The sequence below is a fragment of the Mustela nivalis genome (assembly GCF_964662115.1).
Source record: "Mustela nivalis genome assembly, chromosome: 4".
NCBI lineage: Eukaryota > Metazoa > Chordata > Mammalia > Carnivora > Mustelidae > Mustela > Mustela nivalis.
In genome coordinates, this window is record NC_139023.1 from 136,108,787 (window position 1) to 136,134,646 (window position 25,860).

The 25,860-nt window shown below is 36.7% G+C and overlaps 1 protein-coding gene across 1 annotated transcript in view; it reads left to right on the top strand.

Annotated features, from left to right (window-relative positions):
* Positions 1-25,860, top strand: part of ANXA10 (annexin A10) — a 117,871-nt gene that overhangs the window by 59,228 nt on the left and 32,783 nt on the right. Inside the window, exons 4-6 of the mRNA XM_082727292.1 lie at positions 15,367-15,480; positions 23,498-23,588; positions 24,609-24,688. Of these exons, the coding sequence (XP_082583418.1) occupies positions 15,367-15,480; positions 23,498-23,588; positions 24,609-24,688 (285 nt within the window). The remainder of the gene's footprint in view (positions 1-15,366; positions 15,481-23,497; positions 23,589-24,608; positions 24,689-25,860) is intronic.

Consider the following 25,860-nt stretch of genomic DNA (forward strand, 5'->3'; position numbering starts at 1 on the left):
GGGAGTCTAGAACAAGTCTATCATCCATAACAACCTTGGCTAGTGAATTGAAGTTGTCTTAAATACCTTCTAGAGCCAAAGTGGCGTGATTAGGTATTCCTACCCCAGGTGCCAAGGTTGTTGTTCTTGTTCCACCATTAGAATACTGTCACTTTTCTAGTAGTTGTAACTTCATCATTTTTCCAACTCACACCCAAAACTTTCTTTTGGAAGGCTCAGATGCAAAAGGGACAAACGTATTTTTATAAAACTTCAAAAAAGCCATTAGGTCCACAAGCAGTGTACTCAACTAAATAGTCATTACCCTTATGATCTAGGACCATGAAAGTCCAGAGGTACTCTGGTGGCTTAACCAGAATTGTTTGAAATCCTGAGCCCACTTTTCCTTAGACTTCCACCCACAGAGCAGACCAACAAGTACACCCTGAGGCTGACAATGTTAGGAGAAGGAAAAGAATCATCATGACCAGGAATGGTCAGAATAGAATCCCAAATTTTCAAAATAGGTCTACATAGTTAGAGGAAAACTCCTGTTTCTCTCTACACCACGCAACACTTCACTTCTGACACCAAATGTACGGATTATTTTCCTCAAACTAAATCATTCTCATACTAACTACCCAGAGTTACCACAGATCCTACAGGTTAAAGGCTGTCTCCCAAAATTTTCTCTCACTTCAGACATCCTAGATTGTCACCTGTACTTCTGAATGACTGGCTGTAAACTGGAGGCTCCCACATATTCCTCCTTGAGTTCAATAATTTGCTAGTATGGCTCACAGGACTCAGGAAAATACTGTACTTATGATTCTCAGTTTATTATAAAGGATATAACTCAGGAACAGAAAAATGACTGAGATGTGCATAACAAGGCATGTGGGACAGGAAGATGGATTTTCATATGTTCTATGGACATGTCACTCTCCCAGAACATTGATGTGTCCACCAACTTGAAAGCACTTCAAACCTCTGTAGTTAGAGTTCTTACAGCGTCTTCATTATATAACCACAATTGATTGAATTACTGGTCATTGGTGAATAAGCCAGTCTCCAGCCCTTCTCTCTTCCCTAGAGATCAGTAGGGCTGAGGATTCCAATCCAATCCTCTAGCAATCAGCCCCTTTCCTCAAGATCACCTTATTAGCATAAACTCAGATGTGACTGAAAAGGGGTTATTATGAACAGCAAAAGATTATCCTCTCACTCCTATCAAAAAAAGGACAGTTTTAGTAGTTCTGTGCCAGACATGGGGGTTGGAGCTCAAATATATATATATATATATATATATATATATATATATCATATCACAATAATGGTCTCCCACACTTCATTATGATTATCCAGGAGAGAAAACTGCATTCAGTGAACAACTGCCCTACTAAGCTGTGTATATCAGAAGGAGGTAAGGAAGACAGAGCCAGAAATTTTATTGAGTCAATCAGTTATCACCAATATCAGAAGCCTATGGATGGTAGAGACTGGTAGAGACTATGGAAGTTCAATCAAATAGCTTAACTGTCATTCTATTGTTGAGTGACTTTTGTAATATGCACTGAACCATGGTGAGACTGAAAATAGTCTGGAAAGTCAAACACATGACACAGATTAGATTCAAGGACCAAGCAGTGCTATAACTTGAAAAAGGGTTAACAATTTCCAGGACTTCTAGAAACCTCAAGAGGGGATCAAGTCTGATGCATTCCATTTGCCAAGGCTATGCAGGAGCCATGTCCTCTGAATGATGATTTCTCTCGCAATGAGTAAGGCAAGTCAGGTTTTGACTCAACTCACAAACCTGGGCAAGAAATGCTAACCTTTGCCTCAGACACATAAAATACTTCACTACATGTTCAGTTTATGATGGTATATATGTTGTGATGTCCAGTGTGATGACGGATCCATTATACTGTAGCAACAGTATAATCTGGGCAAATGCAGGCTTGATCAGTAGCTGAATTCTAGTTGGTCTCACCAGGGACTAAACCCTTAGTATGGACATCTGTGAGAGTGTGACACCAAAGTTCCTATCAGCAGCCACAGTTTGTTTCGAAAGACTACTGTCCTAAAGAAACTCCTTTTTCATATGGAAACTGTACTTTTCCAAGTGTTAAACCCTAGATAGGTCTAAGAGCCCAATAGTGAATAAAAAGATTAGAAAATTTATCAAGGGGAACACTGGCCAGAACTATGAAAACAACCTTGATTTCTGCCCATTGAACAAAAATGGTCCATTTTTGGTTCCACAGCTATTACTGATTTGAACAACCACAGCAGCCCTGTGGACATCATTTGGTTTTAGCATATCTGAACCATCAATAACCCAAGTCAAGGCTTTCAGGGCAACTGACTGAAGTCTCTGTTGATTCATCAGCTTGTTTCAAGAAGCAGAGTGGCGTTAAAGTTTCCAAAAAGGAAAAGCTGCCATTTTTTCATGTAGAATCATGATACTCCTGGGGGCAGGCCAGTTGTTTTCTTCAGGGTGCCATTTCCATTTGATGAGACGTATTGATATCTTCCCACCTTGCTAGTCATTGAGTCCCAGTTGGCCCACCAAATGAGACTATCAGCCATTCAGTTTCTAAGTCCAGCAGCAGCCAATACTGCTTTTCAAAAGTCATGTACCCAGAAGTTGTATGAGGAAAGCAGCAAGTTTAAGACGCCAAGAGGCACCTGTGGTATGCTGCCTCTTTTTGCCAGAGGGTCCAATCAACAAACCATGTCACAGAGATGTGTAGCAGATAGTAGTTATTGAGGTTATGAGACCTTCCCCATTTGTGCTATAGGCAGAAGCACTTCCCTATACATGGCTCTTTTCTTATCAAGAGGATCTCCTTTGGTACTTACAAGCATTCCCAGAAGAGAAAAATAAACATAAATTCCAACTATATTCAATAACGGAAGTTATTATAAGAGTACAGTGGAAGCAGTCCAAAGGGCTTGATCACAGGTTCCTTTAGCTTCCTTGTTTCCACAGAAAACCTTGCCCACACCTACCATTTGAATTTGGGAAAGACCCAAATTCAACCAACAGGTCTGCACAGAATGGTGATTTGGCAGCTGTATCCAACAAATTCATAAAAAATTGAATCCTTCCATCCCCTGAAGTCTCCCAGCATCCTCAGACATCATGACTGTGTTAGTCAGCAATGGGACAAGAACACCTTGGTCCCACTTCTAATTATTTCTCTTCTGAAAGCAGTAGAGCCTGGGGTAGAAGGGAGGGGGGAAAAGGGCACATGAGGAAATAAAGAGGATCTGCATCAGTAAGCAAGATATTTACTTTCTGTGTGTCATATGTACCCACCTCAATCAAATGCACTTCAGTGTTTTGGGCCCACACAAAGTTCTACATTGAGTGGTAAGTTCATCACTGCTGTCACCATGTTTCAACTTTGTACACTCTTGACTCAGTACCCAGAGCCACATTTCATTCTCGCCCAGGCACAGGGTATGGTCCTTTTGACTTAACTGGAGTTGGTTAACATTTAAAGAATGTTTTAATGAGTCCATCTTAGAAATGGATTCTCTAGCAATACTGCTGTGTCTTTGCAATAATATCTCATGTTTGACTGGTGTTAACGTAAGAGCTAGGGGGACTTTTCCAGGCAATATACTATTATTGTTTAATATTTTTATTCTACCTTTTTTTATACTCCCCCAAATTAAACATTATTATGTCTTTGATAAGTTATTACTTAAGTTTTATTCATAATTTTCTATTTCCTTGTTCAGTTTTCTTCTAATATCCAATGCCATCTTTCTGATCTCAATGTCATTTTTCCTAAGGCATTTCTTAGCATTTTTTTTTCCCAGAAACAACAAATGATTATTAAATTACTTCAGTCTTCTGCTTAAGAATACCTTTATCTTTTTTCTTCTTTGCTGGATATTAGTTTAGATGGCTATAACATTCTTGGCTGAATTCTAGTTACTATTTCTTAGGTCTTTGCAGATATAATTTTAATTTTTTTCCTGGCCTTCCTTGGTAAATTTTGAAAAATCCCTTCTTTCCTTAATAGTTCTCCTTTGTAGATTACCTTTTATTATCTGTTTGCTTTTAAGATTTTTTTTTTTTAATCTTTGGTATTCTGTAGTTTCACATTATTAGTCAACAGGTTCATGTACTTTATAAAACTGAGAATTCACATATTATATGATACTTGAAATACTATCTTCCTGATATTGTCCACATTCTCTCCTGCTATAAATCCTTGCCATTCAGTCTTTGCAGTCTCTTACCCTATATCCATATCTATTTCTTATCTGTTTCTGTGGGATTTTTTATAGTTTTTTCAGGTAGTTTTACAAATTCCAACTCAGTTATTTATTAGCTACTCTTTGAAGTACACCTTGTATTTTTCAATTCTAGAAGTTTTTCTTTTCTAGAGTTTTATTTGCTTTCTTTTTAAGTGTCATTTTTTTTTCATAGTGTTCTTTCTATTTTTATCAATTGTCTCAAATTGAGGTTTTAATTCAGCTGTTTGTAAAGTCCACTGCCTATCCTTCAGAAAATTGATTCTACGCACATACTATATTTTTATTGTGAGAACTTTTAAAGTGATTGTTCATTTTTTTCAGTGTGAATTTTTTCTTCCTGGAAAGTAAGAGAATCTCTCTAGAATTGTTTGGCATTTTCTTCTTCCTGGTGTCCCAGGAGAATCGTCAGCCTTGGATCAACTTTCATGATGATTTCTCTTCATGGAGGTCTCAGTTCACATGGGTACAGTAGAATGAATTTAAAAGTCATGCCCAAGGGAGACACAGCTCTATTACTTTGAATTCACAGGGAAAATATCCTTCTACTTAAAACTCAGAAAATAAAGGGTGAGCTTTCTGCTTGTTTTCCAATGCTGATTTTTTTTTTTCTAGTTCATACTTTTACTGACAGTGTAATTCTTTGAGGATCCCAACCTCATAGAGGTTTCAGACTCCATTCCTTGTACTACACTAGCCCCATAAATTCTCTCTTGTCCTCATATAATGTCCCACACTGGACATTGAAACTCAATACAAATCTCAAAACCAACCCCGACTCTCCCCAGCCACCTGCAAGGTCATCTGCAAGGTCAGCTCCTTTGCTTATCCTCTGATTTTCATTTATCCCCTGGTTTTTACACCCAGGGGTTTCTCTTTATACTGAGATCAAGCATCCTTTTAAAAGAATGTTATTGTTATTGTGGTGTTAGAGGCGGGGAGCAGGACTTTGGCTTTAAAATACTATGTTTCTCTGGAAGACCAAAGTATTATCATCATTACATGACAAAAATTAGCTCAAATTTCCACTGAAAATTGAATCATTAAGTAAACTGCGAAAACATCTATAAAATGGAGCTATTCAAAAGAATATTCACTTACCACTGTGATGACAATGCAGCTTACATAAGTGTTTTTATGATAGAATATAAAATCATGTGAGTATTTATACAATGAATATTAGGGTAGGCAGAATTAAGAGAAATTCTAAGGCACACTTTATATGGGCCTACATTACTGAGTGTTTAAAGAGCAAGTATTATTTTTTATGATAATAGAAAAAGGCATATAAGTTTAAAAGCATATAAAAATGTTCCCCTGAGCATATTCAGAAAAGCAAAATATCAGTCATATGTCTACTTCTTGCCCCTGATTACATATAATTATATAAAGGTAAGAGGAATAAGGAAGAAGAAACTACCATTTTACTTTTAGTTTAAATGGAGTGGTCAGAAGAGCTGCACCATGGGTAATCTACAGTTTCATCAGCAGCATAGAACAGCTCAATTTGAAAAGAAAGTACTCATTAGCTTAATGCAGGGCCAAGCTGTGATTCCCACAGAGTCCCTTTAGGGCAAATCTTTGGCAAACAAGAAAGCAGAGGCAGTCAGGCTGGGGAAAGTAACACTCCAAAGGTTCCATCCACAAAGTTATTTATATAACTCCAAGTGAAAATTTAAGGTTTTAATTAGAGCACCCATTTGAAGGCTCCTCTTTGAACATGCAGAGTTTAGCTATTTAAACATATTACTCAATATTTATCTTCCCCACAGAAAGTACTATCTCCTTCCAGATGTGCTGATAATATCACACTATTTCCGCTAGATAGCTCTTAGCACATTTTGCATTGCAAGGTAATTGTAATTCCTGTGCTTTCTGGCCCCTCCACTAAATAAAACTGCTTGAGGATAGGGACCTTCCTTTTTTCATCTTTGAATATCCAAGAATGACTCCAAACAATAATTGTTGAATTATAAGTAGTCTTCATTCATTTATTTATTGTATACCAATTTTGTAAGTGCTTACTATGCAGCAAGTAAAGTCCTATGGGCTGGTGAAATAGCCATGAATAAAACAGACCTGCTATGATGGAGCTTACATCCTACCTTTGCAAGACAGATTTAAAAAAAAAAAAAAAAAATTAGTAAAATGTGTCATGTTAGAAAGTAAGTAGCGCTATGGAAAAAAAAAAAATAAAGCCTGGTGAAAATAGAGCTAGTACTAGGGAACCAGGTATAATTTCAAAGGGTGTGACAAAAGCAAGCTTTATTAAGGCAGGGAGGGGTGATCCATGTGAATATCTAGAGAAAGAACACTCAAGGAAGAGTGAAAGGCAAAAACAAAGGCCGCGAGGTGGAAATAGGTCTGCTTTTCCAGGATCTGTAAGAAGCCGTCTGTAGGTGGAGTAGAGGAATCAGGGGCATGGAGAAGGTGAGTAGGAGATGAGGGCAGAGAAGTGCCCAAGAACATACTATGTACCATGTGAGTCACTGTACAGACACTGGTATTTGCACGGAATAAATAGCTGGCACGTTTGCTTAATCTGAGATCAACTACATGAAAGCAGTTGTATTTTATCTTGGAGTGTAGAGCGGGAAAGGACACTTTGAGCAGAGGAGTGACTGATCTGATTTGTATTCTTACAGGATCACACTGTCAGGGTGTGTTGAAGGAAGGCTGTAAGGTGCAAAGACAGAAAGGAAACTCTTTGGAGGCTATTACGTTAACACAGGGGAGTGATGATGGTGGCCTGGATGAGGGTTGTAGCAGTGAAAGTGGTAAGAAATCCTCAGTTTTCTGGATATATTTCAAGTTAGAACAGAATTTACTGACAATTGGATAATATAAAAGTTGTGAGAAATACAATATAATAGACAAAATTCTGATGTGAAAGGAGAGAGATAGAAAGAGAGGAGAGAGAGGGAGACAGTCCAGTATCCACCATTTTTATATGCCACAGATTAGTAGTTTTTGAAGAAAATAAAAACACATTTTTGAGTACCTAATATGTGCCAGAAAGTATTTTAAGAATTTCACCGGAGTTAAATATTTTTACACTTAGATCAAACCATGAAGTAGATGCTCTTATGTTCACTTTAGAGCTAGGAAAGCAGACACAAAGAGGTTAAGTAACCTGCTTGCAATCTCACAGCTGCTCTTTTACACAGCCTGGACTCAAACCTAAATACTTTACCTCCAGAATCTGTACACTCTAATGGCATTAGCGGATATCTGATACTGCTTCTTTCACAGAAATTACCATAATTTTATTGACATCTTTTATAAAATCGGTTTACCACAGCCAGTTGTGTGTTGTGTTACAAAACAAAGATATTATACCAGCGCCATCTAGTGGTACCACTCATCTCAGTCTGCAGTGGAATACATAGATCCGGGTTCAGTGTTTCAATACATAGGATGGCATAATACGCAGAGTAATTGAAGATGTCGTTATAAACACTGGGGAGGAATGGTCATTACAGATATGTAACTAACGATAAGTAAACGACTTGCAATGCCCAGGTGATTGTCAGCTTGAACACTGACTTTATCCTTTACATAAAATCAGTAAAATAGGGTTTTTCTCTAAATGAATGAATACTCACTGATTTATTCTTGCACTTGTTTATATATTCATTTATACATTGTATATACTACATACTTTGTACATTCTATACCCAGCACTGTGCTACAGATTGATGATCAATTTAGTAAAATCTATGTGAAAATCTCTGTCCTGATAGACTTTGGGGGGAAAAATGCATATAATATAGTCATGAAAATCTAGTACAATAAATGCAAAGACAGAGCAATGATGGCAAAGAAATAATCAGCTTCACTTAGAGTTAAAGGAAAGCTCATAAGAAATTATAATTCTAGGGCGCCTGGGTGGCTCAGTGGGTTAAGCCGCTGCCTTCGGCTCAGGTCATGATCTCAGGGTCCTGGGATCGAGTCCCGCATCGGGCTCTTTGCTCAGCAGGGAGCCTGCTTCCTCCTCTCTCTTTCTCTGCCTGCCTCTCTGTCTATCTCTCTCTGTCAAATAAATAAATAAAATCTTTAAAAAAATAAAAAAAATAAAAAATAAAAAAGAAATTATAATTCTAATGTTTCTACTTTTCTATCCACTGCCAGCTACCATTATCTTCTCACAAAAAAAGTATATTACGTTGGTCTGTCTGCATTTAAAACTTTGATCCCCTGACACTAGATTTAAAAGTTCATAAATACACATTCACCACCTATATGTTATGTTCATCACCTTGCTGATAAATCACTAGTGGCTTTTTTATGGCCATAACAGGAAAAAGAGACCAGAAGGCCAGAATCCTGGCTCCATCACTGAACTTGTTTAGTTACATGGAATTTGCTACTTAAGCTCTATGAGCCACAATTTTCTCACCTATATCATGGGATGTTTATAATTTCATGTTGTAAAGAACTATCACAGTTATTCTAATACACAGAATCCTGTATAACAGATACTAAACATTAAATCTTAGTGGTTAATATTATCATCACTCTCTTCCGCTTAAATGTTTTTCTCCATCTCAGTAATATTCAGTTGGAATGAAAGAATAAGCACCCTACCTCCAAACAGGATATTATATTACTCATCTGAATAACTTTACAAACTCTTCCTCTCACCTAAGATATGGGCCTCCAGCCCCAGCCCAATTAAATAATCATTGCTTTATGGCACCAATGTTATGATGGGTGTATAATTCTAGTGTGGAAAAAAATGCTAAAAACTACTAAATTATATGATAATCTGAAACTGGGTATTAACTATTACAGCACATAAATACAGTAAAGTAACTTTGTTTTCACAAATATGACAGTTCCAAACCATCCATATCCTTGCCAATACCTGATATTATCAGTCTTTGTAATTTTAGCCATGCTAAAGAAAATGTGGTGTTATCTCATTGTGGCTTTAATTCCTATTACTCTAATGACAAATGTTAAGCATCATTTAGTGGGCTTATTTCCCACTGGCTTATTTTCTCAGGTTAACTGTCAGTTCAAATCCCTTGTCCATATTTTTATCAGGTTGTTTACTTATTATTGAGTTTTAAGAAATTTTTATGCCTTCTGGGCACAAGTCTTGTCAGACATGTGAAATGACATCTGCAGTTTCCTTAGAAGAACTGAAGTTTTTATTTTGATAAAGTCAAATTTATCATTTTTTTCATTTACGTATTGTTACTTTCATGTACTATCCAAGAATTCTTTGCCACATCAAGACTCAAAGATTTGTTCCTATGCTTTCTTCTACTAGGTTTACAGTTTTAGCTTTTCTTTGGGGTGCATACCTCTCACACAACATTAAATACAAATAGTAAGAGCAAGTCTTTGCCTTGTTCCCAATCTTAGGGCAGGAGTATTCACTATCACTACTAGGTATCATCTCATCTGTAAAGTTTTTATAAATGCCCTCCATCAGCGTGCATCAGCGTGAAGGAGATTCCTTCTGTTCCTTCTTTCCTAAGAGTTTTTACTATGTTTATTATTAATCTTTTTCAAATGCTTTTGCTATATCTATCGATATCATGCAGCTTTTCTCCTTTACTGCTAAAATGAGGAATTGTACTGACTGATTTTCTATTGTAAATTGACTTTGCATTCCTGGTCATTACAAGTCATTCCTTGACATATTTTTTATATTAATGGCTTTGATTTATGAATGTTGGACACACTTTTTTTTTAATCTCTGTTCATAAGGAATATCAATATGAAATTTTCTTTGCATGTGCAGTTTTTTAAAAATCTTGTTGTTAGGGCAATATTGGCCACATAAAATAGATTGAGAAGTCATCTTTCATCTACAGTTTCCTATAAGATTTTGTATAGAGCTGATTTTATTTCTACCTTAAATGTTTGATGGATTTTATCAGTGATTCCACTGGGGTCTAGAGATAGGCAATGTGGGGTTAATTATGAATTCAACTTCTTTAATTAATATAAGGAAATTCAAATTGAGTGTAAAATTCTGCTTGAGCTTTCTTTGATAATTTGTATCTTTCAAGAAATTGGCCCATTTTAACTAAATTTTTAAAATTTAGTGACATTAATGTATTCGTGGCATTTTTTTTGTTTTAATGTCTGTAGTATTTTTACACACCACTCTTACATTCCCAATATTGATATTTTGTATTTTCTTTCTTTTTTCTTAATCAATCTAATTAGAATTTTATTAACATTACTGATCTTTTTAGGGAACCAGACTTTTCCTTTATTGACAGTTTCTAGCATTTATCAATTTTCTATTTTATTGGTTTCTGATCCTCTTTTCTTCCTTCTTATTCTGAATTTAATTTACTTTCTAGCTTTTTGATATGGAAACTTAGGTCATTTATTTCATATGTTTTTCTTATAAATATTTATTTATTTTAAAACGTTTATTTATTGATTTGACAGAGATCACAAGTAGGCAAAGAGGCAGGCAGAGAGAGAGGGAGAAGCAGGCTTCCCACCGAGCAGAGAGCCCGATGTGGGACTCGATCCCAGGACCCTGAGATCATGACCTGAGCCGAAGGCAGAGGCTTAACCCACTGAGCCACCCAGGCGTCCCTCTTATAAATATTTAAAGCTAAAAATTTATCTTCAAAAACTATCTTCACTGCATCCCACAATTGTAACATGTATTTTCACCTTCAGTAAATTGAAAGTATTTCCTAATTTCCTTGTGATTTATTATTTTATCTTTAGACCATGCAGAAATACATTTTTAACTTTCAAATATTTGAGATTGTCCAGATATATTTTTATCATTAGTTTTGAAGTTAATTGTGTTGTAGTGAAAGAACAAATTCACAAAGAGGTACATTACAAGCCATATTGAAGGAAACCTCTCAATCATGTGTTATTCCAAATATGTAAGGACCTGGCTACTGGGAAGGAGCTACAGCTGGACATGGGAAAGAGTGAAGGGGCAGAGAGGATTGAGAAAGCAAAGAAAACCCAGTCGGGACAGCATAAGTGGGCAGTCCTCTATTTCCATGTCTAGGACAGAAAGCAGAATCCTAGGGACAAAGCTGAAGTTTGAGTTCCAGAGCCAAGTACCACACATACTTGACTTGACCCTCAAAACACCTATGCAAAATACAACTGACTTAGAGATGGAGAAGAGTAAAGGAAATTAAAATTATTTCGTAATTTTTAAATAAAAGATAGTTACTAAATTTATTGCAAACTTTGGCAGATTCCCTACATGAATATGTGATTCCTTTTAAAAAACTATATTTTGTAAAATTTTATCTGGGAGAGACCATTAAGAAAAGAAGTAAGTATTGTATCCTAGATGTTTAAAACAACTAAATAATGAGAAATTATTTGTGGAAATTATTCCAAGGGCACATTTGTTTTTATTTTTACATAAAAGATATGACATTTAAAATTTTTAATTTAATTAGAAATTAAAGTTAAAATAGCTAATATTAAGATTCTTCTCTCTTGATAATACATATTGAGAAAAAATCATTATTTTGGGGGTGCTAATGCAGCTCAGTCAGTTAGCCATCTGCCTTCACCTTAGGTCATGATCAGGGTCTTGTGATGGAACCCCACACTGGGGTCCCCGCTCTATGGGGAGCCTGCTTCTCCCCCTCCTTTTGCTCCTCTCCCTGCTCACGTGTTCTCTCTCCCCCTCTCTCAAGTAAATAAATAAAATCTTTTTTTAAAAATCATCATTTTAAGAGCATAATAACTTGGTGAATTAAAGGAACATAGGCTTAGAGTTCCTTTGTCACTAAAAGTTGCCCTGCTTCCTGAGCTCCCACAGGAGCAAAGATCCAATCATCACATAATTCTGTGCTATAAATCTTATTTAATACTCATCTTCTCTTCAAGTGGATCTTTCAGTCCCTTCAGATTGACTTATTCACACCGCATATGAAAACACACATATGCAGACACAAGGATTACCCTCAGCTGCCCACTTCTCTTTTACTGACTCACTTAACTACGAATGTGGATCAGTCAGGGTTCTCCAGAGAAACACAACTAACATAATATGCATACATTGGCACATCTGCTTGCTAGGTGGCAGGAGCCAGACTCCTTATGGACAAGCCTGGGAAGGGGGTTTCTGGCACCTGCCGCACGCAGCTGTTTCTCATCCCAGGAATCCTGGGCAGGCGCTGGGCACCTGTGAAGGAGCGCCGAGATCCCGCGAGATGAGGCTCCCTCAGGGAGAATGGTTCACCTGCGCCAGCCCAGAGGCCGGTTCAGCTGGGCTCTGAGCCTCCTTTGAGGCTCAGCACATCGCAGCCCATCCTGGCCCAGCCCTGCCGTCTAGACCCACACCTACTCCTCCTACGTATCAAATAAAAGGGGAAAAAAATCTCTCTCTCCCCCTCGCTTTCTCCCTATTCAAATCATGAAGGACCTTATAGCAAGGATATAATAAGGAGCTCAAAATTTCTTGTAAGAGCAATGGCAAGCAGTTCAAGGAGGGCAACATGACCTATCTCTAAGTAGAGAGAGAGATTTTAAGGAATTAGCTCACGTGGTCCCGGTGACTGGCAAGCTCAAACTCTACAGATAGGCCTGCAAGCTGGAGACTGGGGGACGAACTACAGTTCAATTCCAAAGGTGGTCTGTTGGCAGAATTCTCTCTTCTTCAGGGGAGGTTAGCTTTTTTCTATTAAAGCTGTTAACAGGCTAGATGATAGCCACCCATATTTTGAAGGATAATGCTTTACTCAAAGTCTACTGATTGAAACGTTAATCTTGTCTACAAAATAACTATCACAGAAACATCTAGAATCAAGTGTGATCTAATTAATATCTGGGTACTGTGACCCAGACAGGTTGACATATAACATTAACCATACAAATGGCTTCTCCATCTCCTGTCATGGTGCTACTTGTCTTTTCTGATCTAAAAGTGACCTGGTTCCCTAATCCTATAAATTCATTCTGATCTTTTATCTTAATTCTTTTGTTTTGTACTACTGCTTTTGGATCTTATGCTGTGAAAAATTATATTGAAAGCCCTAGAAAGTGTTTCAGCTCACTTTTTACTTGTTATCTCTGAGTTTGTGAAATGTGAATGTCCTTAAAAACAGAGACTCTTGGGGCACCTGGGGGGCTCAGTGGGTTAAAGCTTCTGCCTTTGGCTCAGGTCATGATCCCAGGGTCCCGGGATCGAGTGCCACATCGGGCTCTCTGCTAGGCAGGGAGCCTGCTTCCTCCTCTCTCTCTCTGCCTCTCTCTCTGCCTACTTGTGATCTCTCTCTCTCTCTGTCAAATAAATAAATTAAAACCTTAAAAACAAAACAAAACAAAACAAAACCCAGAGATTCTGTTGCTTTTCTCCAGCACCTTCCACTATGTGTTGGAAACAGTATTAAATCAAACAGTATTGAAAAACTGCGATCTTTCACTCAAAAAAAATTTTTGGACTCCTGCATGAGAATATGTTTCACAAGCTAATATATTTATATGTGTATATATAACATAAAAACATATATATGTGTTTTTAAAAACACATATATATGTTTTATTCATTGATATCAACCCGAGTACCTAGAAGAGTACCTGGCTCATATTACCTTAACAACCATCTGGTAAAGAAATTAGAAATATTATTTCTTATATCTTATTAGATATAAGAGACTGTAGAAAGTACCCAATCCAATGCTTAGACAAATGGTACAAAAATTAGAATTAAATACAATGTAAATTCTGTGGAAGAGAGTATCTTATGCTTCTTGTATATACTCCAAGCACACACAACTCTAGACATTATTAATTGCTCATTTAATGAGTACACTGACCTTAGCAAAAATTCAACAGATTCTCTGTATTACCAGTTATCACCTTATTAGATAAGTGCTTTTATTTGCTAAAAAGAAAATCCACAATATAGGAATGGTATTGTCAGATTATACTAAATAAAATAAAAATTATGACTATTTCATTTTTGTCCTAATAAAACTTGTGCCTCATTGGCATCTTTCACTTGAATTCTATCATTGAATCACCTCAGAACTAAAATATTGTATTTTTTAAAGTAAAATTTAATATACTATATGTTTTAGCAAAAAATGCTCAGTTTTAAACATCTTTTAGATGCCTTTGTAGATCTCCCACTGAGCAAGAAGCCTGACTTGGAGCTCCATCCCAGGCTCCATCCCAGGATACCTGGATTATGATTTGAGCCAAAGGCAGATGCTTAACTACTGAACCACCCAGGCACTCCTAACATGTATGTTTTTAAAATATCCATTCTACACTGGTAAAATAAAAGTCAAAATTAAAATGATCATCTGTAATATGTATTCCAAGAACAAACATTTAGCATGCTTCTTCTTTTCCTTAACTGTTTAATTTTTAATATTTATAAAATATACATATTAATGTGGCTATTTGATGAAAGTTCTTAGATTACTCAACTCATTTATACAAGCTTTTGGCAATAGGATAACCAGAAACTCCTGCTAAAAGACCCTGCTGCAATGATAAAATAAAATGCATATTTTATTTAAGGTTTAATATTTCATTAATTCCACACAAGAAAACTAAGAATTCCCAACAACAATGTTTTTAGGTTACAATTTTTACTTATTTTCATAATGGATCAACAGAGAAGTTGTAGAAGTATAGGGATTAGGAAAAGAAGATCATTTTATTTTTTTTATAAAATATTTTATTTATTTTTTTTTAAATATTTTTTTTAATTTATTTATTTGAGAGAGAGACAGTGAGAGAGAGCATGAGCGAGGAGAAGGTCAGAGAGAGAAGCAGACTCCCCATGGAGCTGGGAGCCCAATGCGGGACTCGATCCTGCAACTCCAGGATCATGACCTGAGCCGAAAGCAGTCGCCCAACCAATTGAGCCACCCAGGTGCCCAAGATCATTTTATTTTTACATGACTAGAATGTCCATGTAGATGACCTCTCATGCAGAGATGTGATTACATTTATCATTTTCAAGTCCATCATTCCTATAATCCATGTATGTGCATATATGTGCATCAAAACCTGGCTTTTTACTACATGAAATGACATAGAAAAGAACATCCTAGTAAAAAACTTTCTGTAACTATCCCATTTCTCCTGTAAAATTGGTAACTAATGTAATAAAAGTATTTACTTTTCCATTCATAGGACCTAATTGGTGACCTGAAGGAGAAGCTTTCAGATCACTTCAAAGACGTCATGGTTGGCCTCATGTACCCACCACCATCCTATGATGCTCATGAACTCTGGCATGCCATGAAGGTAGTGGTCTAACACAAAAATATACCTGTAATAAGTACAAGGCAGTATTTCAGTAGAAAGGGAACTGTCCTGTGATGTTACTGTGTGATCAGGGGTAGGGGAGGGAATATCTGAGCAAAAATTAAACAATGAAAATGCTGCACTCAGGAGAAGTGACCATGTTAGGAAGAGGGACCTCTGCACCCTAGTAGCTGGGATCAGCCTGTTCTGTCGCTGTACAAACTCAAATCCACTGACCCTCAATGCCAAACTACCAAAAGAAAAACCTGAATAAGTTTCCAGGGCTATTCATATTCATCTCTCCCTGGTATATACTCATATAGTAAGCAAAAATGTTCTAAATCATGTGAACCTCTTTAAATTATTTGTAAAAACTGTACTCACTAAGTAAAAATAGGATACTGAGTCAGAGACAAAATATAGATGATATCTTTGCTTATTATTGTGACCTTAAGTTACTCCTTTACAAAAACTATTGCTCAAATGTATAAAAATTTTACTTCTAAAGAATGTAATTCTTCCTTACAGAAAAGTCATTTCCATGAAATAAATTGACTACATATTTGTTAGAGACTTTGTTGGCTAGGGATGGGGTACAAAAGACTTTTTACATCTTTGCAAATGCCGATATTAAGCACCTGCAGAACTGGTGCAATCATTCCAACACAATGCCTGCCAATGACCAGATTACTCAATCTGTGAACAATGTGTGACAGAAAAGAGGAAAGGGGAACAAATTAAGGGAACCTGGATTTTAGCCATCATGTTTGCAGATGAGAATAGTCATTGTATATAATTCATATACATTTCAACCAATTGCTTCTTTCTAAGTTGTATATGGCAGTTCCTACCTCTTGCAAAATGATGTGACTACAAACTATAAGAAGGAAGTCTTAGGTTACGGTTTAGATAAACTGTTGTATTTTATCAGTATTACATGGAATGGTAAGGATTTATGAAACTTTCTGGAAGATGTGTTGTCTTTTTAATTACTAAAGCAAAATAATGGATGCATAATAGATATAAGAGACTGTAGAAAGTATCCAATCCAATGCTTAGACAAATGGTACAAAAATCCACATTTAGAGGAGGAGCAAGATAGTGGAGGAGAAGGAGGCCTAAATATCATCAGGTCCCAGGAATTCAGCTAGATAGATATCAAATGATTCTGACACCTACAAACTCAACAGAAGAGAGAATAAGAGAAGCAATTCTAGGAACAGAAAATTGACCACTTTCTGGAAGGTAGGAAATGTGAAGTGAATCTGAGGCAACATTTGGGAAGATAGGCTGTGGGAGAAGGGGCCAGATCCCGGCAAGGGAGAGCACAGTAGAAGTCCACTCCACTGAGAGACGTTGCTCCAGAGGCTAAGAGGGAGGTGGAGACCTCATGGAGACAGCGTGTTCTCAGGATCTGCAGGGTCACAAAAAGATCAGGAGTGTCGGAGTATGGCAGAGCTCCCATGTATGGGAATGGGGAAGCCGGCTACAGAGAAAGAGCTGAACTGTGGGTTCTCAGCTCATTGTTACCCTAAACCATGATTCAAGGCACAGTCAGGCCACTGCTTTTTGGGCAGGGACACAATAAGCAGCAGATCCAGGGAGACTCACATCCCTCCTCTGAGAGGAGTGGTGTGGTAGTGCATTGCAGGAATCTGCTGGGTTTGGAGACTCCAAAGTGGGCCGTGTACCAGAGACAAAAACAGTCAAAAGCTGGGTGGACTCAGAGTGTAGCTGGAGATGAGGGAGACGGGAGGGATTGACTGTTTTTCTCTGAGGGTGGAGGAGTGGTGCCCTGAGCTCTTGACTCCTATGGGACCAGAGATTGGGAAGCCGCCATCTTCCTTCCCATACAGAAAATGTTGAGGGAACAAAAGCTACCAAGAGCAAAACAGAGCAGATTTCTTAGCCTGACCCATAGAAAGGTCAGTGCAATTCCGCCTCAAGCAAAGACATTTGAGAATCACTGCAACTGGCCCCTCCCCCAGAAGATCAACAAAAGCATCCATCCAAGACCAAGTTCACTAATCAATGATAACTGTAGAACTCCAGAACTAGGGGAAAGTAACACATAGAATTCATGACTTTTTTCCCATGATCCTTTAGTCTTTCAAAGTTAATTTTTTTTTATTGTATTGTTTTCTTATTCTATTTTTTAAATTTTTTCCTCTATCCTATTTTAATGTTTTTAAACTATTTTATCTTATCAATACTTTTTTATAAAAATATTTTAAAATTCTCATTCCTATAGTCATATTTTATCCCTTCATTGTATTTTATTTTTTTGTATTTTATTGCATTTTATTTTTTGTATACATATAGGTTTATTTTTCCTTTACAGTTTTGGGATAAAATTTCTTCTAATAGATGAAAATATAGTGCATGACTTTGTTCTAGTCTCCAGTCTGACCACATTCTTTTTTTTTTTAATTTTCTTTTTTCAATAAACTTCTTATCAATTCCTTTTTTAGAATCTTTTTTAATTTTCATCTTTACAGTTGTGTTCCTTCCCATCATGTTTACCCTTATTTTTGTATATATATAAGTTTGTCTTTCTTTAAAATTTTGGGAGGTAGTTTTTTCTAACAGACTAAAATACAACCAAAATCAAGTGTGTGGCTCTGTTTTATTCACCAATCTAATACATATTTTTTTCTCCCCTTTCTCTCCCCCCAGCTTTTGGTCTCTTCCAAGTTGGTTAGTGTATATTTTTCTGGGGTCAATGCTACCCTTTTAGTGTTTTGTTCTTTCATTCATCTATTCTTATCTAAATAAAATGACAAGGTGGAGAAACTCACCACAAAAAATAAATAAATAAATAAAAGGCAATACTGATGGTTAGGGACCTAATCAATACAGACATTAGTAACATGTCAGAACTAGAGTTCAGAATGACAATTATCAAGGTACTAGCTGGACTTGAAAAAAGCATAGAAGATACTAGAGAATCCCTTTCTGGAGAAGTAAAAGAACTAAAACCTAACTGAGTCAAAATCAAAAAGGCTATTACAGAGGTGTAATCAAAAATGGAGGCTCTAACTGCTAGGATAAATGAGCCATAATAGAGAATTAATGATATAGAAGACCAAATGATGGAGAATAAAGAAGCTGAGAAAAAGAGAGATAAATAACTACTGGATCATTAGGGGAGAATTCGAGAGAGAAGTGTCAATTACATAAACCAATTCATAATAAAAACAAAGGAACACATCAACAATAATACAATAATAACTTTATTATTTATTATATATATTATTATTTATTATTAACACTCCCCTCACCAAAATGGAAAGATCTTCTAAATAAAAGATCAACAAGGAAATAAAGGCTTTAAATGACACAGTGGACCAGATAGACATTAGATATATATTTAGAACATTCCATCCCCAAAAATAACAGAATACACATTCTTTTCTATTGCACATGGAACGTTCTTCAGAATAGATCACATCCTGGGTCACAAATCAGGTCTCAACCAGTACCAAAAGATTGGGATCATTCTCTGCATATTTTCAAACCACAATGCTCTGAAGCTAGAACTCAATCACAAGAAGAAAGTTGGAAAGAATGCAAATACATGGAAGCTAAAGAGCATCCTACTAAATAATGATTGGGTCAACCAGGACATTAAAGAAGAACTGAAAAATTCATGGAAACAAATGAACATGAAAACACAAGTGTTCAAAAATCTTTGGGACACAGCAAATGTGGTCCTGAGAGGAATGTACATTGGAATACAGTCCTTTCTCAAGAAACAAGAAAGGTCTCAAGTACACAACCTAACCCTACACCTAAAGGAGCTGGAGAAAGAACAGCAAAGAAAGCCTTAGCCAGCAGGAGAAGAGAAATAATAAAGATCAGAGCAGAAATCAATGAAAGAGAAACCAAAAGAACAGTAAAACAAATCAACAAAACTAGGAGCTGGTCCTTTGAAAGATTGACAAACCTTTGGCCAGGTTTATAAAAAAGAAAAAAGAAAGGACCCAAATTAATAAAGTCATGAGTTAAAGAGAAGAAATCACAAGCAACAACAAAGAAAAACAAACAATTATAAGAACACATAATGAGCAACTATACACCAGCAAATTTGACAATCTGGAAGAAATGGATCCATTCCTAGAGAGGTATAAACTACCAAAACTGAACCAGAAAGAAATAGAAAACCTGAACAGACCCATAACCGGTAAAGAAATTGAACCAGTCATCAAAAATCTCCCAACAAACATGAGCCCAGGGCCAGATGGCTTCCCAGGGTAATTCTACCAAACATTTAAAGAAGAATTAATTCCTATTCTCCTGAAACTGTTCCAAAAAATAGAAATGGAAGGTAAATTTCCAAACTCATTTTATGAGGCCAGCATTACCTTGATCCTAAAACCAGACAAAGAACTCCATCAAAAAGGAGAATTACCTGTACCTTTGGGGATAAAAATATATGTTTATAAAAAATAAAAAAATTAATAAAAGGAGAATTACAAACCAATATCCCTGTTGAACATGGATGCAAAAATTCTCACCAAAATACTAGCCAATAACATCCAACAGTACATTAAAAGGATTATTCACCACGACCTAGTGGGATTTATTCCTGGGCTGCAAGATTGGTTCAACATCTGCAAATTAATCAATGTGATGCAATACATTAATAAAAGAAAAACAAGAACAATATGATACTCTCAATAGATGCAGAAAAAGCATTTGACAAAGTATAGCATCCTTTCTTGATAAAACTCTTCAAAGTGTAGGGATAGAGGGCACATACCTCAATATCATCAAAGCCATCTATGAAAAACCCACAACGAATATCATTCTCAGTGGAAAAACTGAGAGCTTTTCCCTAAGGTCAGGAACATGGCAGGGCTATCCACTATGACCACTGCTATTCAACATAGTACTAGAAGTCCTAGCCTCAGCAATCAGACAACAAAATAAATAAAAGGCATCCAAATCATATCATCTTTTTGCAGATGATATGATACTTTATGTAGAAAACCCAAAAGACCCCTTACAAAAACTGCTAGAACTCATACAGAAATTCAGTGAAGTGTCAGGATATAAAATCCGTGCACAAAAATCAGTTTCATTTCAATACACCAACAGCAAGACAGAAGAAAGAGAAATTAAGGAGTCAATCCCATTTACAATTGCTCCCAAAACCATAAGATACCTAGGAATAAACTTAACCAAAGAGGCAAAGAATCTGTACTCATAAAACTAAATTACTCATGAAAAAAATTGAGGAAGACACAAAGAAATGGAAAAATGCTCCTGGATTGGAAGAACAAATATTGTGAAAATGTTTATGCTACGTAAAACAATCTACACATTTAATGCAATCTTTATCAAAATACCATCATTTTTATTCAAAGAAATGGAACAAGTAATCCTAAAATTTATATGGAACCAGAAAAGACCCCGAATAGCCGGAGGAATATTGAAAAAGAAAACAAAAGTTGGCAGCGTCACAATTCCACCTCAACCTCTATTACAAAGCTGCAATCATCAAAACAGTATATGGCACAAAAACAGACACATAAATCAATGGAACAGAATAGAGAACCCAGAAATGGACCCTCAGTTCTATGGTCAACTAATCTTCGACGATGCAGGAAAGAATGTCCAATGTAAAAAAGACAGTCTCTTCAACAAATGGTGTTGGGAACATTGGACAGCCACACGCCGAAGAATGAAACTGGACCATTTCCTTACACCACACAAAATGGATGAAAGAATTCCTTATGGAACAGGAATCCATCAAATTTCTTGAGGAGAACACAGGTAGCAACCTCTTCGACCTCAGCCTCAGCAACTTCTTCCTAGAAACATCACCAAAGACAAGGAAAGCAAGGGCAAAAATGAACTATTGGGATTTCATCAAGACAAAAAGCTTTCGCACAGCAGAGGAAACAGTCAACAGAACCAAAAGACAACTGACAGAATGGGAGAAGATATTTGCAAATGACACGTCAGATAAAGGGCTAGTATCCAAAATCTATAAAGACCTTTTTGCAGATGATATGATACTTTATGTAGAAAACTCAACACCCACAGAACAAATAATCCAATCACGAAATGTGCAGAAGACATGAACAGACATTTCTGCAAAAAAGACATCCAGATGACCAACAAACACATGAAAAAGTGCTCAACATCACTCAGCATCAGGGAAATGCAAATCAAAATCATAGTGAGATACCACTTCACACCAGTCAGAACAGCTAAAATTAACAAGTCAGGAAAGGACAAATGTGGGTGAGAATGTGGAGAAAGGAGAACTCTCCTACACTGTTGGTGAGAATGCAAGCTGGGGCAGCCACTCTGGAAAACAGTATGGAGGCTCCTCAAAAAGATGAATATAGAGCTTCCCTACACCCGGCAATCACACTACCGGGTATTTACTCTAAAAATGCAAATGTAGTGATCCAAAGGGGCACATGCACCGCAATGTTTATAGCAGCAATGTCCACAATAGCCAAACTATCGAAAGAGCCTAGATGTCCATTAACAGAAGAATGCATAAAGAAGATGTGAGATACACACACACACACACACACACAGGAATACTATGCAGCCATCAAAAAATGGACTCTTTACATTTGTAATGACATGGATGGAGCCAGAGGGTATTATGCTAAGCGAAATGAGTCAATAAGAGAGAGACAATTAGGGCGCCTGGGTGGCTCAGTGGTTAAGCCGCTGCCTTCGGCTCAGGTCATGATCTCAGGGTCCTGGGATCGAGTCCCACATCGGGCTCTCTGCTCAGCAGGGAGCCTGCTTCCTCCTCTCTCTCTCTCTCTGCCTGCCTCTCTGCCTACTTGTGATTTCTCTCTGTCAAATAAATAAATAAAATCTTTAAAAAAAAAAAAAAAGAGAGAGACAATTAACATATGATCTCTCTGATACAAGGAATTTAAGTAGCAGGGTGGGTGTTCATGGGGGGGTAGGGAGAGAAAAAAAGGAACAAGATGGGGTCGGGAGGGAGACAAACCATAAGAGACTCTTAATCTCGTGAAACAAACTGAGGGTTGCTGGGGGATGGGGGGGTAGGGACATGGTGTCTGGGTTATGGACAGTGGAGAGGGTATGTGCTATAGTGAGTGCTATGAAATCTGTAAGACTGATAATTCACAGACCTGTACCCCTGGGGCAAATAATACATTATATGTTAATATAAAGAAATTCACATTTAGGGAGAGGCAGGGAGCGGGCCCTGAAATGTCTTCAGAAAACTTAGAGACCCTGATTCTAATTCCAGCTTTCCAAAGACTGATATTCTAGCAGGAAAAAAAAAGATGAGCATCATGAGTCTTGTTCAAATATCTTTTACCATTTTATTTAGAAATGTCCATATTGTTTTATTTTAAATGAAGGAACAGAGTTTTAGAAAATAGTATCAGAGCACCTGGGTGGCTCAGTGGGTTAAGCCTCTGCCTTTAGCTCAGGTCATGATCTCAGGGTCCTGGGTAGAGTTCCACCTCTGCTGAGCAGGGATCCTGCTTCCCCCTCTCTCTCTGCCTACTTGTGATCTCTGTCTGTCAAGTAAATAAATAAAATCTTAAAAAAAAAAAAGAAAGAAAGAAAATAGTATCTTCCGAGGTTCAAGTGACTAATAAATAGCAGAGCCAGAACTAAACTGGGCCTATCTTTATCCCAAACACATTTTCTTTTTTTTTTTTTAAACATTTTTTTTTTAAGATTTTATTTATTTATCAGAGAGAGAGAGGGGGAGAGAGGGAGCACAGGCAGACAGAATGGCAGGCAGAGGCAGAGGGAGAAGCAGGCTCCCTGCTGAGCAAGGAGCCCGATGTGGGACTCGATCCCAGGACGCTGGGATCATGACCTGAGCCGAAGGCAGCTGCTTAACCAACTGAGCCACCCAGGCGTCCCCAAACACATTTTCTTTCTCTTCTGTTACCTCTCAGAATACCAGAAATGTTGTAAATCCTTATTATATGTAAGATGCACTATTATTCCCAGTACAACTGTCTTTATATTTCTCCATTTCTCTGTATTACAGGGAGCAGGCACTGAAGAAAATTGTCTCATTGATATTTTAGCTTCAAGAACAAATGGAGAAATTTTCCAAATGCGAGAAGCCTACTGTTTGCGTAAGGAACTATATTTTACTATATTTTATTTTTTTTTTCAAATAACACACAAAATATTTCAGTTTATGTGTTTTTAAATTTTTTTCTAAGCCACTTTTATGTTTGAAATATCACTCACTCAAGACCAATTAACTCAGTAAGTTAAATTGATGATTAGGTTATCAAAACTGAAATGATTCTCTAGACAATCAAGTTAAGCAAAGTTTCCGGGAAAGTAATTGCAAGTTTCTATGAGGTGAGTGTTTATATTAATGCAAGCAAGTTTGTAGCACCGAGCTTCAGGAGCATTTTATTTCTGACCCAGGAGAGACCAGGTATATAGAAAAAACAGAGCAATGGACAATAACTGCTCAGCAAATTCTACATATATGGGTAACTACTTCACTTTAAATCTCATAGTCACTGTGATGTATCTTAAAATCTGATTTTTACATATTTTAAAAGTAGAAAAGTTAACTATCTTCATTTTCAAAAAAGTTTAAAGCCTTACGTGGCTTTGAGTATGTATTACCTCTCACTAAATGTCAAGAAACTATTCTAGACAGTTAGCCCTGTTGCATTTGAACAAGAACAATGGGAATTTCCCAAAGGGAATGAAGTAAGAACCTTCATATAAAATATTAAAAGGAGACAAAGCACTTGGGAAAAGTGCTGGGATGAGTAGCAGTCTATGGAAATAGAATGCAGAATTTCAAATTTTGAGAATTAGAAAACTTGAAATGACTCCCCATGTTGTTTTTCAATTTTGGAATAAAGATAATAGCTTTTTAAGAAAGACTTTTCCTATGTTACTGTTAGGTGTCCACATGACTTTGGTGGAATCTTTAGGAGATTGACCTCATCTGAGTAGAAGGCAATAAGTGACAAAGGAATGTCAATAGCTTGTATTTCCTCTGCTTCCCACTCACAACTGGGGAAATAATATTAACTTATCCAAAGTATGTTGATATGTGGTTCTTTAGTAAATCTCACCTTTAACATGGAAGTTTTTTTTTATTTCATTTTGTTTTGTTTTCCTAGAATACAGCAGCAACCTTCAAGAAGACATTTACTCAGAAACCTCAGGACACTTCAGAGATACACTCATGAATCTGGTCCAGGTACGAAATTCAAAAATTCACGTCTTTTTGCATTACTAAGAAAACATATGTTTCATTTTAAAAAACTAGGACAGAAAACTTCAGTTTAACAGTAAATTCTATATAATAATATTTACCAAATACCAGCTAAACACAGAGCGCTGTAATAGAAACTTGCCTTGGATACAGAAACAAATGAATATGAATAATACACCAGTTCTATTCTAAAAAAATCTACTATATATAAGATGATGATGATTACAGAAATATACATAAATAATTATATATTATAAGGGTGTTAAAAGATTAAATTATTTTAAAAGATTAAAATTAGAATTCTATTTTTTAAAACTACTAAAAAGGTAGGGTGCATACTAGCTCCTGAGATCTTAGTACGGCCTAGTACTGTGGGAAGAGAGAACTACAAAATGCTGTAATATAAACATTCTTAGAAGCATTTTAGAAAAAAGAAAACAAACAGAGATTCGGGGTTCTGGGTGACTAAGTTGGTTAAGCGTCTGCCTTCAGCTCACATCATGATCCCAGGGATTGATCCCCACATGGAGCTTCCTGCTCAGCAGGAAGCCTGCTTTTCCCTCTGCCTGCCCTCCCCCTGCTTGTGCTCTATCTCTCTTTCAAATAAATATAGAAAATCTTAAAAAAAAAACCAGACAATCAAAACTATTAGGTTCTAGCTTTCTGTCTAAAGAACTAATAAATAGAAATCCAGAATTTGAACTGACCTATAGACTCCCAAGTGCCAGCATATGATCCTCAGCACTGCCTCTAAAATTTCTGCTGTGCATACCTTACCACAAAAGAGCACTACTTTAAATTAAAATTAAAATTGTGACTTGTTTTATTTTTCTGCACTGAAAACATGGTATGTGATTATTTCTATTCAGTTAGCATTTCTTGAAAACATCCTACATATTAGCATTCTAATAATATGTTTAGATATAGTAAACCTTTGTTTTATGCATATTCTTTTTTTTTAAGATTTTATTTATTCGACAGAGAGAGATCACAAGTAGGCAGAGAGGCAGGCAGAGAGAGAGGAGGAAGCAGGCTCCCCACCGAGCAGAGAGCCCAATGCGGGGCTCAATCCCAGGACCCTAGGATCATGACCTGAGCCAAAAGCAGAGGCTTTAACCCACTGAGCCACCCAGGCCCCCCTTATGCATATTCTTAAA